Source organism: Lepidochelys kempii, chromosome 17 (genome assembly GCF_965140265.1).
Source record: "Lepidochelys kempii isolate rLepKem1 chromosome 17, rLepKem1.hap2, whole genome shotgun sequence".
NCBI classification, from domain to species: domain Eukaryota; kingdom Metazoa; phylum Chordata; order Testudines; family Cheloniidae; genus Lepidochelys; species Lepidochelys kempii.
The window spans coordinates 25,520,879-25,538,823 of record NC_133272.1 but is presented as its reverse complement, the minus strand read 5'-3'; the positions used below and the strand labels follow the sequence as shown (position 1 = coordinate 25,538,823).

The window sequence follows — 17,945 nt, the reverse complement described above, 5'->3', positions numbered from 1 at the left end:
TCCTCTGTTTTTGTCCCTTAATCTGTATTTGTTCCCCGGGAAGTGTTGGGGGATACATTAGTACAGAGGCGGTAGGTAAATACCATGTATTTTTCTTCCACACGCAGGCAGAGCAGCCACTGAGCCAAGGTAAACAAAGCTGACTGAGCTCTCTAGCAGCAGGGTGAGGACCTGCTGCTTGTGAGTCCTTTCTCTGGCTTCCCAGCTAGGGGGGTTGGGAACAGGAGGAAGCTGGAGCAGCTTCTCCTTTAAATTTAGGCAGCTTGTTAAGGAAATAAAATCTAATGTGACCCAGAGGCCCCACCTTTTCCCAAGATACAGCAGATAAGGAGTTAACTCCCTGCTCAACTCCTGTGCCCACCCCTAGCCCCACCCAAGGGCATGGCTGGGGTAAAGAAGCTAGGCTGAGCACTGAGGCGGGGGGGGGGGGTTACACCCTATAAATAGGACTCACTGGGAGACAGCAGGGGAACTGCAAGCTTAGCAGGGAGTCTTAGAGGAGACAGATCAAGCAACAGAAAGGGTGTGGAAGCAACAGGCTGACCAGGGGGTGTGGTGAGCACACATTATGCTAATTGGCATGTGTGGGGCTGCTGTGATGTGGGCTGTCTAGGTACTCAGACAGGTTTACTTGCAGGCGGTTACTTGCCACCAACACTGGGCACAATGGCTGGAACACAGGTGGGGCTGCATGGACCATTCCCAGACCCGCAGGTTGGGTCAGGCCCTGACTCTGACTCTGATTCAGACTCAGAGGGTCTGGGCTTGGGCAGTGCTGGGCCAGGCTCAGGCTCCCTGTCCCACTCACAGGTCATCCACAGTGGCCACTTCATGGTCTCCTCGCCGCACAGCGACTCGGTGCCCCGCCGACGCCACCATGGTACTGAGTCAGAGCCAGCTGATCCCCGCACCATCGACCTGACCCTCACCCGGCTCTTTGAGTGCATGAGCCTGGCCTACAGGTAAGTCTGAGGATCCTTTTGCCTGGGACCCCTGGCTTCCCTCTCCCCTGGGATCAGTGATCCCCCTCCCCCAGAATAAGCCTCCTGGCCCAGGATACGTGGGCTGCGGAGGAGGAGGGACAGACTAGGGAGTCTGCTTAGGAATTTTCCCCCACCGACCTTCTCCCTCTTAACCAAAAGAGAGGATACAGCAAAGGCCCAGGAAGCCCCATTTGGCTGCCCAGATTCCCTGTCACCCTGAAGCCCTTTGCAGCTCCTTAATGCCTGTAAAGCAGCCACACAGACCCTTGGGGAATGCCCCAGGGGCAGTAGGGTCACCCTGCCCAGTGCAGAGCAGGTTCTGCTAGCTCTGGACCTCCCCACAGGGCTCCTGGGCTTAGGGCAGATTCTAGGTGAGTGAGGAGCGTTCCAGAGGCAGAAAAGGGTATGGCTGTGGCAACTACAGCCTGGCTGCCACTAGTTCCATAGGGACCCGTGGAAATCTGGGTACAGCAGATTTCAGGGCTGCCCTCAGCTGTGCCTGGGGCAGGAGGCTGAATGGAGCCCTGGTGGCTCTGGGTTGGAGCAGTAAGCTTCAGCCTTGCACTCTGCACAGCTGAGTGAATTCTGCGCAGCACTGAATTCAGCCAGCGTTCACACTGGGCTCTGAGGCTCCCGCTAGCTCAGCTGGAGTCTGAGCATGGGGCAGGGGAAAGAAAGCCCTAGTGTTTCTACTGTGTCTTTTTTTTCCCCCTCCCCTTCTCTGCCCTCAGCCAGCTGGACACCCCACAAACCCACACCAAACAGGCTTGCTCCCTTTCCCACACTGGCTAGTGGGACAGAGGAGAATTGGGTCTTGTTTTGCATTTGCCTTATTCAGGCTTTAGCCCATCTCCCATTCTAACCCCGTTTATAGTCCCTCTGCACTTCCAGGCCTGGTCTCTGACCCAGGGGGGTTGTTTGTGTTGGATCATTTTGAGGAGGAGCCAGTTGTCTGCATCTGAGAAGCAGAGTGGGAAGCCAGTACTGTCACCTTTCCAGGGCTAGTTATGCCTCTGTCCCTAACAGTGCACACACCTCACATCTTAGGACTCCTGCCCCTACCTGTCTCAGGGCCCATATACTACACGGCAGGGGTTGCTACAGCTTGGCAGAATCTTGCAATTCTTCCGCTCTTAGACCGGGACACAAGTACCTTACCCCGTGTCCACCAACCATTACTACCCTGCAGGTCCCACTGTGTTTTGGACATCTGCGATCAGTGACACTGACCACCGGTCTCTTGAATTATTTTTACTTAGCAACTGGAACAAAACATTAGAGAACAAAGATGATAAAAGCGAACACCTGACACCTATTTACTCCTACCCTTTCCCACCCCAGAGATCAGCTTTCCTCTCTGGTTACAGGAGGAGACGAGAATCAACTCCTGTTCTCCTATCAAGCCCAGATGCTTCTGTAACCCACATTAGTGACCATTCACAGCATGTCCTCTTCTTCTCCCCACACTTGTCTGTGCATCTCTCACCTCGTCTACACACAACCTTCATTGCTTTACTTACACCCCTAGAGTTAAAGTGGTACAACCCCTTAGTGCAGACACATTGATACTGCTGTGCTTATAGCAGTATGGCTAATTCCGCTTAGTCTCCACAGGAAGACCTGTACCAATGCACAGCACCCTTACACGGGCATACCTGCAGCCACACCGGCAGATGGACTGCTATAACTATTTTGGTAATGACAGGGTTCAGAGTAGCAGCCGTGTTAGTCTGTATTTCCAAAATAGAAAAGGAGTACTTGTGACACCTTAGAGACTAACCCATTTATTTGAGCATGAGCTTTCGTGAGCTACAGCTCACTTCATTGGATGCATCACCCTGTCGGTGAGCTACAGCTCACCCATCGGATGCACCCTGTCGATGCATCACCATGCATCCGATGAAGTGAGCTGTAGCTCACGAAAGCTCATGCTCAAATAAATTGGTTAGTCTCTAAGGTGCCACAAGTCCTCCTGTTCTATTTTGGTAATGTAATTAAAAAAAAAAAATCACACCCCTAGCCACAATAGCTCTACCCAGGCAAACTCTGTGTAAGCCTGGCCTACGGCCCAGTCTTAGGCATCAAGCACCTCTATTGTCTATGGGGATCTCTATCCAAAACGCAACTAGTACAGGTGCTTTTGGCCATGGTTCACCCCACAGTCACTTTTCCCATTAGAAAATAGCTCCAGCAGCCGCCTTGTTTTTCTTGCAGAAGAGCCCTGCAACTGAACATACCGAGGTTGAAATTGGCAGGGAGAAACCTTTGCATGTTAAGGCTGCCATGTGCTCGTTTGGTACTAATCTGATCTCCTAGCCCCCAGCAGAGTGGTAGCAGATTCTGTGGCTTTGCAATGGGTCAGTTTCTTATTAAAAGAGAAACTGGTGATGCAGACTTTGTGATTTCTGGTGTGATTTTCTGTTTATACAACTGTCCTAAATCCTGTTTCCCTTCATAGGGGTTGAGAACTGCACCCAGGCAATTGCACTTGCAGAAACCCCAGTTACAGACCCACTCAGTATTTGCTCCTGTTGCCAAGACACAGTCCCCTTCCCTCATCCTTTGTGTTGGCCCCTTTGTTTTTAGAACACATGGTCGGCTCCTCTTTCCTACTGGTGCCCTGGCTATTTCTCCTAGTTGCTATGGAGAGGTATGGCACTCTTGTTCACAACACTCTCTGTGTGGGCTAGTTCAAGTGGGCCTGGGCACCAAGCCTCCTGGTGAGCAACTTGCTCTCACTACTACACTGCTCAGCTAGCCCCCAGTCAGAGAAGAGAGCTTAATCCACATGATTCTTCAATGCACGTGCTGGTGTGAATGAGACAGCCAACCGTCTGGGGGCAACTGAGCCCAGACTCATCGGGTCCAATTCACTGTTGCCCTACACCTTGAGTGTATATGTACGGGGGGGCAAATTTACTGCCCAACACACACCCCTCCTGGCTGGATGTGGCATTGCAGCACTTTTTGCCTCTGTTTCTCCCACCTTCCTATACTGACTCCAGGGCAGGAATAACCTGGTGCTCCCACCAGAGCACATTACAGACACCTGCCCCTGCTGGGGCTTCAAAGCCTGACCAAAATCAAACCTTCCGCTCAGCTGTCAGTCACCTCATGGTGGGAGCACCTCTGCTGCTCTAGACTCTCCACCTGTGTGCCCACAGAGTTCTCTGCTTCAATCAATGCCCCTTCCTGGGGCTGGCACACCCTCCCCTCACTCAGGGGTTCAGGCAGCTACAGCTTTACAGGGCCCCACTCACCCTGAAGGAGCCAGCCTGCCTGTCTGCTCTTCTCATCTGTCTTTCTGGCTGCCTCCTAGAGAACCTCGGAAGAACAATCTACCTCACCTCCTCTGGGTCTCCTCCCTACTGCTGGGTTCTCCAGCTCTTCATGGGGAGAGTCATCTCTGTCCCAGCTGGACTGTACTTCTAATGAGGCCTGGCCCACCCTCCAGACGCAGGAAGACAGGTTAAGTGGCCTTTCAGGCCTATATTAACTCTTTTTCACAGGGTGAGAGAGGTAAATAGCCCAGCACAGGCTGTAAAGGGCTCCCAGTCTGATCTGGTAGCATTTTATACTTCCTTTGCACTTGTGTGAGGACAGTACAAGGGGCCATGCACTGGAGAGTCAGGCCTTTGTGTCTAACCTTTTCCATAGAGTTTCCCTAATCTCTCACATGCATTTCGTTAATGCCTTTAAGTCCCATCAGCACAGGCACAGGTCTCACCTAGATACATGTGTAGCATCTTCTGCTAACGAGGCTGCCAGAGTTCAGCTCTGTGACTTCCAGGAAAGGACTCAGTAAACAACACAATGCTGGGTCAAGGTCGGCACTTTTTATCAAAACAAGTTTTTAAGAGAAGCTTGTTCTGTTCCCCAGGACGAGGCTTTGCACTGACAAGCTGCAGTTTAGCAGATGCTTTCCAAGTTTGGGATGAAAAGCCTGCATTCTGGGCTGGTACATTTTCAGTATAGCCTTTTGAACTCTCAGATCTTAAATTTGTCACCCTAGAGAGGTTACAGACACCCCAGCCCACAATAATATGTATGCTTAATACAATCAGATCCTGCATATTGCCATGTCTGTCTCACCTCTGCCTAAAGAAATGAGTGTCATAGGGTGCAGCATTATAGGAGGACCCATTGACTTGTTTCCTGAACAGAGCATCAGCACCAAATTTGCATTCCCTTTAACATGAGTCACATCCATAGAGAATCTTGAAGCACTAGGCTCCATTTTAGCAGTTTGGCCTCTGGCCCTTTCATTTGCTGTAGCTGGGTGCATGGGGAGTGGTCACTGAACATGGTAAAGCAACTGAACATGGTAAGCAAGGACCATCATTTGCTGAGTGATCACAGCATGGCCAAACATTATTTTTCCACTGTCATCTAATTTTTCTCTTGGGGAAGCAATTTCTTGCTCAGGTGCCTAAGGGGTGTGTCTCCCCTTTTCACCAGTTTGCATCAGCACAGCTGCAAGCCCTGTGTCAGAGGCATCTGCGAACACCACAAAAGGCTTGTCAAAGTTTGGGCTTACTAGAACAGAGTCTGTGCTCAGGGCCTCCTTCATAGACTCATAGACCTTAAGGCCAGGAGGGACCATTGTGATCATCTGGTCTAACCTCCTGCACATCAACCCCTAACCTCTGGCTGTGTTACTGAAGGCCTCAAATCATGGTTTAAAGACTTCAAGTTACAGAGAATACACCATTTACACTAATTTAAAACTGCAAGTGATCCATGTCCCAGGCTGCAGGGAAGGTGAAAACCCCCCAGGGTCTCTGCCAATCTGACCTGGGGGAAAATTCCTTCCTGATCCCAGATATGGCAACCAGTTAGACCCTGAGCTTGTGGGTGACACTTCCTTTTGCAGAAGGCCTGTTGGCACTGTTTGGACCCTTGTGTGTGGCTGACCATTTTTATACAGATCAATGAGGGGAGCAGGCAGTGGGAGGGACAAACCTCCAGTGACACTCTGCTATGCCAGGAAAGGATGGTACCTGTTTCCCTGTCTGGGGAGCGGGCCAGTCTGTAATCCCCTACGCTTTGGCAGGCTCTAGTTTTAGACAGCAGCTCCCCACTCTATGGCCAGGACAGCCCACTGCCATCATCCCCACCTTGCATTCCTCTGCCTTGACAGTCAGGCCTGCTGTCTGAATGCTGTGAAACACCGTTCTGACCTGGGTCTTGTGCCCTTCTGGCTCTGAGTGAAAACACAAACATCATTGATATACGCCAGGCCAAACTCCCCCAGCCTCTCCAGTCACTGATCCACCAGCTGCTGGAAGGGAATCAGGGTCCTCTTGAAGCCAAAAGAGAGCACCAGGAACTCAAGGAGCCCAGTCGGGGTGGCAAATGCCAATTTGAACCTGGCACCTGAGTCCAAAGACACCTGGGTGAGCTCCCTTGTGGTCAGGAATTGGCCCCTCCCACCTGGTCTGGTAGGACACTAGTCCATTCTAGGCATGGGGTACACATCCACAGCAATGACAGTAGCGCGCTTTCTACAATCCCACAGTATCTGACTGACCCATCCTTAGGCACCAACGCACAGGGGGATGCCCACGGAGTGTCTGACTGTTGGATCACCCCTAATTCTAGAATGTCAGTGATTTCCTTCTCCAGGCTCTGCTCTGTTTTCCCAGTAACCCCAAAGGGTGGACTTTTAACTGGGGCTGGTGGGCAGCAAAGCAATGCCTGTCCAGGCTTACTGGAAAATACCTGGTGGTAACCCTGCAGCACATCCCTGATCTCCGCTTCCTGTGTGGGGTTCAGTGATCACAGAGGGCTGTGGAGTCAGGGGAGGGGCAGGCCCCCGTTTCTGCCACCAGATCTCTTAAGGAATCATCTCTCTTGTCCTCCTAGTGCTCACACCCGGCCAGCGCTGGAGTCTCTCGGTCAGAACAGGGGTTCATCATGTTCCCATGCTACCCTTGGTGGAGGTGGGAGTGGTCACCTCATTGAGCTGTTTGGTTTTAAAGGGCCCTTCCCAGGCAGTCTGGAGTTTATTCCCCCACAGTGGGTTGAGAACCAGCACTCGGTCCCTGTGCCATACATCCAGACACATGTGGTGTGGTCAGACCAAGCTGTCTGTTTCTCCTGAGCACTGCTGGATTCTCCTGGGCAAAACGCAGGGGTTCCGTGAGTACTCCCAGAAGGCCAACACATACTGCAGCAAGGACTCCCTTTGGGAGAGGCTGTACCTTCCCACTCTTCCCTCATTAGGTTCAGGGGCCCCCATACTCTCCTCCTATAGAGCAGTTCAAAAGGGAGAATCCTACGGATTCCTGGGGAACCTCCCAATAGGCAAAGAGCCGGTAAGGTCACTTTTATTCCAGCCAACAGGGGGCTGATCCACAAAACTTTTCAGCATCATTTTAAGGGGCCCATTAAGTCTTTCAAGCAGCTCGTTAGCCTTGAGTTGATAGTGAGGTGACGGGAAGTGCTGAACTCCATGTTTCTCCAATAGACTGACATGCAGGGCAGACATAAAGTTTTCCTCCTGGTCAGTCAAAACCTCCTGCAGAAATTCAGCCCAGATGAATAGCGCCAGCAAAGTGTCAGCCAACTTGTCTGCCTCTGTGGAGAATAGAGCTGCTGCTTGTGGAGAGAATCATAGAATCATAGAATATCAGGGTTGGAAGGGACCCCAGAAGGTCATCTAGTCCAACCCCCTGCTCAAAGCAGGACCAATTCCCAGTTAAATCATCCCAGCCAGGGCTTTGTCAAGCCTGACCTTAAAAACCTCTAAGGAAGGAGATTCTACCACCTCCCTAGGTAACGCATTCCAGTGTTTCACCACCCTCTTAGTGAAAAAGTTTTTCCTAATATCCAATCTAAACCTCCCCCACTGCAACTTGAGACCATTACTCCTCGTTCTGTCATCTGCTACCATTGAGAACAGTCTAGAGCCATCCTCTTTGGAACCCCCTTTCAGGTAGTTGAAAGCAGCTATCAAATCCCCCCTCATTCTTCTCTTCTGCAGGCTAAACAATCCCAGCTCCCTCAGCCTCTCCTCATAAGTCATGTGTTCCAGTCCCCTAATCATTTTTGTTGCCCTTCGCTGGACTCTCTCCAATTTATCCACATCCTTCTTGAAGTGTGGGGCCCAAAACTGGACACAGTACTCCAGATGAGGCCTCACCAATGTCGAATAGAGGGGAACGATCACGTCCCTCGATCTGCTCGCTATGCCCCTACTTATACATCCCAAAATGCCATTGGCCTTCTTGGCAACAAGGGCACACTGCTGACTCATATCCAGCTTCTCGTCCACTGTCACCCCTAGGTCCTTTTCTGCAGAACTGCTGCCTAGCCATTCGGTTCCTAGTCTGTAGCTGTGCATTGGGTTCTTCCGTCCTAAGTGCAGGACCCTGCACTTATCCTTATTGAACCTCATCAGATTCCTTTTGGCCCAATCTTCCAATTGGTCTAGGTCCTTCTGTATCCTATCCCTCCCCTCCAGCGTATCTACCACTCCTCCCAGTTTAGTATCATCCGCAAATTTGCTGAGAGTGCAATCCACACCATCCTCCAGATCATTTATGAAGATATTGAATAAAACCGGCCCCAGGACCGACCCTTGGGGCACTCCACTTGATACCGGCTGCCAACTAGACATGGAGCCATTGATCACTACCCGTTGAGCCCGACAATTTAGCCAGCTTTCTACCCACCTTATAGTGCATTCATCCAGCCCATACTTCCTTAACTTGCTGACAAGAATACTATGGGAGACCGTGTCAAAAGCTTTGCTAAAGTCAAGAAACAATACATCCACTGCTTTCCCTTCATCCACAGAACCAGTAATCTCATCATAAAAGGCGATTAGATTAGTCAGGCATGACCTTCCCTTGGTGAATCCATGCTGGCTGTTCCTGATCACTTTCCTCTCATGCAAGTGCTTCAGGATTGATTCTTTGAGGACCTGCTCCATGATTTTTCCAGGGACTGAGGTGAGGCTGACTGGCCTGTAGTTCCCAGGATCTTCCTTCTTCCCTTTTTTAAAGATTGGCACTACATTAGCCTTTTTCCAGTCATCCGGGACTTCCCCGGTTCGCCACGAGTTTTCAAAGATAATGGCCAGTGGCTCTGCAATCACAGCTGCCAATTCCTTCAGCACTCTCGGATGCAACTCGTCCGGCCCCATGGACTTGTGCACGTCCAGCTTTTCTAAATAGTCCCTAACCGCCTCTATCTCCACAGAGGGCTGGCCATCTCTTCCACATTTTGTGATGCCCAGCGCAGCAGTCTGGGAGCTGACCTTGTTAGTGAAAACAGAGGCAAAAAAAGCATTGAGTACATTAGCTTTTTCCACATCCTCTGTCACTAGATTGCCTCCCTCATTCAGTAAGGGGCCCACACATTCCTTGGCTTTCTTCTTGTTGCCAACATACCTGAAGAAACCCTTCTTGTTACTCTTGACATCTCTTGCTAGCTGCAGCTCCAGGTGCGATTTGGCCCTCCTGATAACATTCCTACATGCCCGAGCAATATTTTTATACTCTTCCCTGGTCATATGTCCAACCTTCCACTTCTTGTAAGCTTCTTTTTTATGTTTAAGATCCGCTAGGATTTCACCATTAAGCCAAGTTGGTCGCCTGCCATATTTACTATTCTTTCGACTCATCGGGATGGTTTGTCCCTGTAACCTCAACAGGGATTCCTTGAAATACAGCCAGCTCTCCTGGACTCCTTTCCCCTTCAAGTTAGTCCCCCAGGGGATCCTGGCCATCCGTTCCCTGAGGGAGTCGAAGTCTGCTTTCCTGAAGTCCAGGGTCCGTATCCTGCTGCTTACCTTTGTTCCCTGCGGCAGGATCCTGAACTCAACCAACTCATGGTCACTGCCTCCCAGATTCCCATCCACTTTTGCTTCCCCCACTAATTCTACCCGGTTTGTGAGCAGCAGGTCAAGAAAAGCACCCCCCCTAGTTGGCTCCTCTAGCACTTGCGCCAGGAAATTGTCCCCTACGCTTTCCAAAAACTTTCTGGATTGTCTATGCACCGCTGTATTGCTCTCCCAGCAGATATCAGGAAAATTAAAGTCACCCATGAGAATCAGGGCATGCGATCTAGTAGCTTCCGTGAGCTGCCGGAAGAAAGCCTCATCCACCTCATCCCCCTGGTCCGGTGGTCTATAGCAGACTCCCACCACTACATCACTCTTGTTGCACACACTTCTAAACTTAATCCAGAGACACTCAGGTTTTTCTGCAGTTTCGTACCGGAGCTCTGAGCAGTCATACTGCTCCCTTACATACAGTGCTACTCCCCCACCTTTTCTGCCCTGCCTGTCCTTCCTGAACAGTTTATAACCATCCATGACAGTACTCCAGTCATATGAGTTATCCCACCAAGTTTCTGTTATTCCGATCACGTCATAGTTCCTTGACATCACCAGGACCTCCAGTTCTCCCTGCTTGTTTCCAAGGCTTTGTGCATTTGTATATAAGCACTTGAGATAACCTGTTGATCGCCCCTCATTGCCAGTATGAGGCAGGAGCCCTCCCCTCACAGACATTCCTGCCTGTGCTTCCTCCCGGTATCCTGCTTTCCCACTTACCTCAGGGCTTTGGTCTCCTTCCCCCGGTGAACCTAGTTTAAAGCCCTCCTCACTAGGTTAGCCAGTCTGCTGGCAAAGATGCTCTTCCCTCTCTTCGTAAGATGGAGCCCGTCTCTACCCAGCACTCCTCCTTCATGGAACACCATCCCATGGTCAAAGAAACCAAAGCCTTCTCTCCGACACCATCTGCGTAGCCATTCGTTGACTTCCACGATTCGACGCTCCCTACCTAGGCCTTTTCCTTCCACGGGGAGGATGGACGAGAACACCACTTGCGCCTCCAACTCCTTTATTCTTCTTCCTAGAGCCACATAGTCCGCAGTGATCCGCTCAAGGTCATTCTTGGCAGTATCATTGGTGCCCACGTGGAGAAGCAGGAAGGGGTAGCGATCCGAGGGCTTGATGAGTCTCGGCAGTCTCTCCATCACATCACGAATCTTAGCCCCTGGCAAGCAGCAGACTTCTCGGTTTTCCCGGTCAGGGCGGCAGATAGATGACTCAGTCCCCCAGAGGAGAGAGTCCCCGACCACCACCACCCGCCTTCTCCTCTTGGGGGTGGTGGTCGTGGAACCCCCAACCTCAGGACAGCGCATCTCATGCCTTCCAACCAGCGGAGTCTCCTTCTGCTTTCTCGCCCCAGACATATCATCTGGTCCACTCTCCGCAACGATACCTGTGGAGAGAACATGAAAGCGGTTAGTTACCTGTGTCTGTGTTACTGGAACCCGGACATTCCGCTTACCTCTTCTGGAGGTCACATGTTGCCAAGCTTCTTCACTGGCCTCTTGGCTCCTCTGTGCAACCTGCTCTATATCTGTAGAGCTTTGTGCCCCTAGAAGCCTATCCTGAGTTTCGTCCAGGAAATCCTCAGTTTCCCGTATGCAACGCAGGGTTGTTATCTGTTGCTCCAGACCTTCAATCTTCTCTTCCAATATGGAGACCAGGACAATATGGAGACAATATGGAGAGAGGGTAGTGTAACCTACTACTGCCAGAATAGCCTTTTCTCCCACTGGGTAACTTTTCTAAGGGGCCCCACAATGACCCTCTGAATAGGTTCCACTATGATGGGCAGGAGGATCAGGGCAGTCTTGCCCGTATCCTGGCCCTTTGCCACCCTCTGGCAGGGGTTACAGGACTTACACTATTTTTGCACTGCCTCACAAACCCCAGGCCAGTAGGAAATGTGTAGTAAGCACTGCTTGGTGCTCTGCGTATGTGCCCTGAGAAGGGTATATCACGGGCCAGGCTGAGTAATCTAAGGCAGTACTTTTGTGGTACCACCAGTTGTCTCCGTATTCCCCATGGCTCAGCTTTCCCAGGGGGCATCCAATCTCTAAGGAGCAGACCCAGAAAACGTTTCCAAGGGCTCTCCTGTCAGGGGCTGCTAAGGGAGTCTGTTGAAGCCCTTGGTTTTTCTAGTGAGGGGTCAATCACTTGCAATCAATTCCAAACCAGGAGCTGGGGTTCTCTGCTCAGCCTGGTGACTGGGGTCAGGTCAGCGTATCAGCAGGACTCTACATGGCCGTGGCCACACACTCACACTATCAGACAGCCACTCAGAGCTGCTCCTCAACTGCCAGCATGCAGCTCAGCGTCAGACTCTAGGGCTGCAGATGTTGGCTTTTGGCTCCAGGAGACCACACAAGTGGCCTGGGCCCAGGACCATTCGTCATTTCCCAGCAAGACCTCTCCCAGCAGTTGGGAGTGTAACCCAACATCCTTAGGCCCTTTACTGGCACCCCATTTCAGATGTATCTGAACCACCAAGGAAAGGGGGTCCCACTAGTCCCTGACTGGTCAGGAATCTATTGGGGATAATGCTCAAGGGGCCAGCACCCTTTGGTGAGCCAGAGTTACCTGGGCCCCAGCATCCCTCCATCACTGGGCCTTTCCCCATCCACTGCCACCGGGAAGCTGATTCCCCTTTGGGGTCTGACAACGTCAGGTTTCTGCTGGGACCATTGGGGCTGGTTCCATCAGTGGTGAGGTCACTGCTACCTGGATCTGCTGTGGGTTACCACTAGCCCCTGGTCTCCCTAGCACCGGGCAGTGTGTTGCCTTATGGCCAGACTTGTGGCAATAAAATCATCTCAGCTCCCTGGGTTCCCTTTTCCTGTATGCTTCAGGGGTCAATTTAAACTTCTGCAACAGAGCTTGTTTACATTGCTCATAATCTATGTAGTCCTCTCTATCCATAAGGGTGAAAATGTCTAAGATCTGGAGCCAGATACCAGACCATGTCCTTCTGCCCCACTTTGTTCTATTCACACCCCACTTCAAAAGCATTTAGAAACACACCCATGTCACCCCACTCCTAAAGCAAAGAAATAATTTGCCATCTGTGCCACCCACCATCTGGGAATACAGGTGCACTTTCCCTGAAACTCGGACACCATGGACTCCATATGTCCCCACCATTCCCTCTTCTAGTTTTCTGATTTTCACCACAATCACTAGGGCTCTGCCCTTATATGCGTAGAATAGTCCCTGAAATGTTGGAATGCATTGGATGCAGCGGTCATACGTTATCACATTTCAGACAGAGAAATGCCATCGAATTGAGAGTGAGACCTCGCTTCGCTTGGCCAACTATATTTACACAACATACTGCTCTATGTGTACAACGTAGAGGGAGAGGGAAAGCTCTGGCATACATAGGTTCTTATATGGGCCCCATTATTATAGTTTCTGTGCACCTCTCTATCTTTAACACACAGAGTAGGGTGGGAAGAGCGGATGGGGCGTGGAGGCAGAGAGACTAAGCCCATGCCTACATTAATTCATTAATGATCTGGATGATGGGATGCATTGCACACTCAGCAAGTTCACAGATGACACTAAGCTGGGGGGAGAGATAGATACGCTGGAGGGTAGGGATAGGGTCCAGAGTGACCTAGACAAATTGGAGAATTGGGCCAAAAGAAATCTGATGAGGTTCAACAAGGACTAGTGCAGAGTCCTGCACTTAGGACGGAAGAATCCCATGCATCGCTACAGGCTGGGGACCAACTGGCTAAGCAGCAGTTCTGCAGAAAAGGACCAAGGGATTACAGTGGACGAGAAGCTGGATATGAGTCAGTAGTGTGCCCTTGTTGTCAAGAAGGCTAACGGCATATTATTTGATAGCTGCTTTCAACCTCCTGAAAGGTGGTTCCAAAGAGGATGGATCTAGACTATTCTCAGTGGTAGCGGATGACAGGACAAGGAGTAATGGTCTCAAGTTGGCCAAGTGGGAGAGATTTAGGTTGGATATTAGGAAAAACTTTTTCACTAGGAGGGTGGTGAAACACTGGAATGCGTTACCTAGGGAGGTGGTGGAATCTCCTTCCTTAGAAGTTTTTAAGGTCAGGCTTGACAAAACCCTGGCTGGGATGATTTAATTGGGGATTGGTCCTGCTTTGAGCAGGGGGTTGGACTAGATGACCTCCTGAGGTCCCTTCCAACCCTGATATTCTATGATATTGGGCTGCATTAGTAGGAGCATTGCCAGCAGATTGAGGGCAGTGATTATTCCCCTCTATTCGGCACTGGTGAGGCCACACCTGGAGTATTGCGTCCAGTTTTGGTCCCCCGATTACAGAAGGGATGTGGACAAATTGGAGAGAGTTCAGTGGAGGGCAACGAAAATGATTAGGGGGCTGGGGCACATGACTTACAAGGAGAGGCTGAGGGAACTGTGCAGAAGAGAAGAGTGAGGGGGGATTTGATAGCAGCCTTCAGCTACCTGAAGGGGGGTTCCAAAGAGGATGGAGCTCGGTTGTTCTCAGTGGTGGCATATGACAGAACAAGAAGCAATGGTCTCACGGTGCAGTGCGGGAGGTCTAGATTGGATATTAGGAATAACTATGAGGGTGGTGAAGCACTGGAATGGGTTCCCTAGGGAGGTGGTGGAATCTCCATCCTTAGAGGTTTTTAAGGCCTGGCTTGACAAAGCCCTGGCTGGGGTGATTTAGTTGGTGTCGGTCCTGCTTTGAGCAGGGGATTGGACTAGATGACCTCCTGAGGTCCCTTCCAACCCTAATATTCTATGATTCTATGATACACTGGGGTGCTATAGCAGCCTAGCTACAGTGCTGTAGCTATACCTCTGTAACCCTGTCGTGTAGACACAGACTACAGCCAAGGAAGGGGTTTTTCCGTCATTTTAGGAGCTCCACCTCCCCAAGTGACTGTAGCTAGTTTGACAGATTCTTCTATCAATCTAGCTGTGTCTTCTCTGGGGTTTACGTCGGTATAGTTACAGCACTCGGGGTGTGGATTTCAGCAAACTAAGTTCTAAGTGCAGACCAGGCCTGAGTAACTTGTCCAGGGTCACCCAGGAAGTCTGTGGCAGTGCAGCGAATTCAACATGGGTCTTCTGAGTCCCAGGTTAGCGCCCTAACACTTCCTCTCTATGTAGGATGCTAAACGTGAGCATTGAGGAGGCCAGGGAGGAAGAGCTGGTAGTCACGGCAGAAGATAACTAGGGCATGAACATGTGTTGTATCTGTGTGAACAGGAAGAAAGGGCTAGATTTTTGCTACATTAAGGAGGGAAATGCAGTGAGGATGTGTGTACGTAGGGAGGGGGTTTGAAGATGAATCCAAGGTTGTGAGCCTGAGAACCAGGGAGCATGGTGTCTGCTGTGGCAATGGCGAATAGAGAGTTTTAGGGGAAACAATGCAAAGCAGGGTTGTGGCTATGTTTATCTTAGCTGGAGGATATGGCAGGGAAAGAGGATGAGGCGAGGATCTGGGATAGACCTGCAGAGGCAGCTCAGAGAGCCACCGGCAGAGACGCGATGAGTAACATTAACAGTTTACTGACATAGTTACAGGGTATTTCAGGGTTCTAAATGCACCATGGAACCTGCGCTCTCGGGTGCATGGGGAGGGCAACCATTAGCTTTCTGGGTCTCCCAATGCGCCTTAAGGAGTGTTTGCCCTGGTGCCAGGATGTGAGCCCTGGGCATGGTGAGAGCTCTCTGCAGGGGGAAATGGGGTATTAATGGAAGGGGTGCCCATTTGTTATGCACTGGCGGGGTCTTTGGTTCAGGAGCAACAAACACAGGATTCAGGTGAAGGATCAGGCTCAGCTGTTGAACAGGCCTGTGGAAGGCTGTATTCTGAGACCAAGGATTTATCATGTGACCTGACAGCCATTCTCATTACTGCCAGACAAGGCTGGGGTGGCTGTATGTGTGGTTAGCATCATGTTTAATTTAAGTGCTGTTTTATCCCAGGAAAACAGTCAGGAGGGCCTGAAGGAGTCTTGTGCAGCTCCACCTCATCCATTCTCCCGGAGACCCAAGAGCTGGATGGTCTCATTGGTGCATTGCTGGGTGCTTTGTCTGGTCTTATTTAAATGGCTCAAGTCCTGGGGCTCCTGCTTCCCCCAGGCCCCTGGATCTCACTGACAGGAAGGAAGATTTTCCTGATATTCAGCCTAAACGTTCCCTTTCTTCATTTCATCCCACTTCTCCTTGGTCCAGCCCTGAGCCCTAACTTGATTAATTCCTGCCCCCCCACTCCCGGTATTTATCCCCGTCAGGTGTGCACAGAGGGTTAGATCATATTCCCCACCCCATGTGAAGTCATTTAGCTGAGTCTGCAGATCTAGTTTTTTACTTTTCCTGCATTCCCTCCATTTTTGTTGCTTCTTCTCAGAGCTCCCTCCCAGTTGTCTGTATCTATCTAGTTTTGGGAGGTCCCGATTTGAATGTGATGTTCCAGGGGCAGTTGAACCAGAGCCAAGAGAACCACCGACCTGTCCCCTACCTCGTCTATGACGTGATGCCTCCAGCCCTTTCCCTGGGCCTGTCACGATTACATTCCCTTTAATCACTCTCCACTCTCACCCTGTATTCTCAGGCCAGGATTTCTCTCCCTCTGGTTACAGCCTTGCACTGGGGGATTCACTCGTGTTTATCACAATGGATCTCGTTCTGTTTCCTGACCCTGTTTCTGGTCTCTCTGTTGCTCCTGCCTCCCATGCTGTGTAGTCGGCACCAACGTTCTCTGTGTGAGCCTGGGAAAGCGCTGTGGCGTGGCTGTTGTGCTTGTGCAGTTGGGGGTGTTTTGCGGGGTGGGAGGGGTGCATGCATCGATCTGGGCACAGCTGAAGTTAGTGCCCACCCAGGATCCTCCTTCATTGAGCTGTACTCAGGAATAATCTTCAGGCTTAGCACTTTTTGACCATAGATTCCCCCCCCACCCCAAAGCTCCCAATCTCTGTAAGTACGTTGGTCCCCATTTTACAGGTGGGAAACTGAGGCACAGAAGTTAAGTGACTTGCCCTACATTACACAGTGAGTTGATGGCAAAGCTAGGGATAGAACCCAGGAGTCCTGTGTTCCAGTTCCTTCCCTTTTCCATTATGGCCTTATTGGTGTGCCTATTCTCTGGGGACTGGCACTTCCTAGGCACCAAGATACATTTCCCAGCTTGGTTGAACCCACTCTCTATGCAAGGTAATGACACCATGGGGAACTGACTGTCTGGCTTGAAAAGAATCCCAACCATTTCCCATCTCGGGCCCAGTCCATGAAGGGGAAGCCGCCTCTGGCCCTCCATGACATGCCTGTGATCAGGAGCTGGGCTTTTCCTTTCTGAGTTTCAGGTGGCCAGCCCAGTGGCCCATCTATCTCTTCAAGTCCCGCTCCACAGCTCAGCCTTGCTCTCCTCCAGGAGCTGTTTCTGAAGGGGTAAGGCCGTCTTCAAGAGTGAATCAGGGAGCAAAGATCAGCCTGATGAACTTGACAAATGATTACATGATAATTAATGTTGGGAAACAACATAAGGATAATAAGCTCTAAATCCATCTCCCTCTTGCCTCCATGCTTCTAAGGGGAGCTCCGTGTGCCACGGGGAAAGAGGCTGGCACCATGTCCAGTGTGGGCATAGGGGATTCTTTAAAGCCTTTTGCGGAAGGGTGAGTTGCTGTCTCTTTAAGGGGTCAAAGTTCAACACTTTTGGCAGTGACTGAGCCTGGGTAACCTTGGCCGGCTGGCACTAGCCAAGCACCCAGGAAATTCTGCAACTCAATTGGCTCACCCGCCTGGCACTGGCAGGGTGTTTGCTTTGTAGCTCTGGGGAAAGTTCAAATTCCCTGGTGATAGCAGAGATACCCCTCTGTGTACCTCACTCCTGTCTGCCTGATCCCCCTCTCCCTCTCCACAGCCCTTGATGGGCACTCTGGTGAGCAGGTGACATTCGTGCCATTGGCACAGGAGCTGCCCCGGAGTGTAACCCCACTGCACGGGGCCCTCCGGCTTCGCACTGCCACTGACCATTTGCTCCTCCCCAGTGCACTTGCCCTTTCTCAGCCAGGGCCCAGGCTTATCACACCCTGGGCCAGGAAAGGCCCAGACAGAGCTGGAGGCAGCCATAAGCTGTTTGCTTTCTCACTGTCTTTTGTTG

The 17,945-nt window shown here is 51.1% G+C and overlaps 1 protein-coding gene across 1 annotated transcript in view; it reads left to right on the top strand.

Moving 5' to 3' along the window:
• The first annotated feature begins 666 nt into the window (after positions 1–666).
• Positions 667–17,945, top strand: part of MLXIPL (MLX interacting protein like) — a 60,806-nt gene continuing 43,527 nt past the window's right edge. The window contains exon 1 of the mRNA XM_073315439.1: positions 667–962. Coding sequence (XP_073171540.1) covers positions 667–962 — 296 coding nt within the window. The remainder of the gene's footprint in view (positions 963–17,945) is intronic.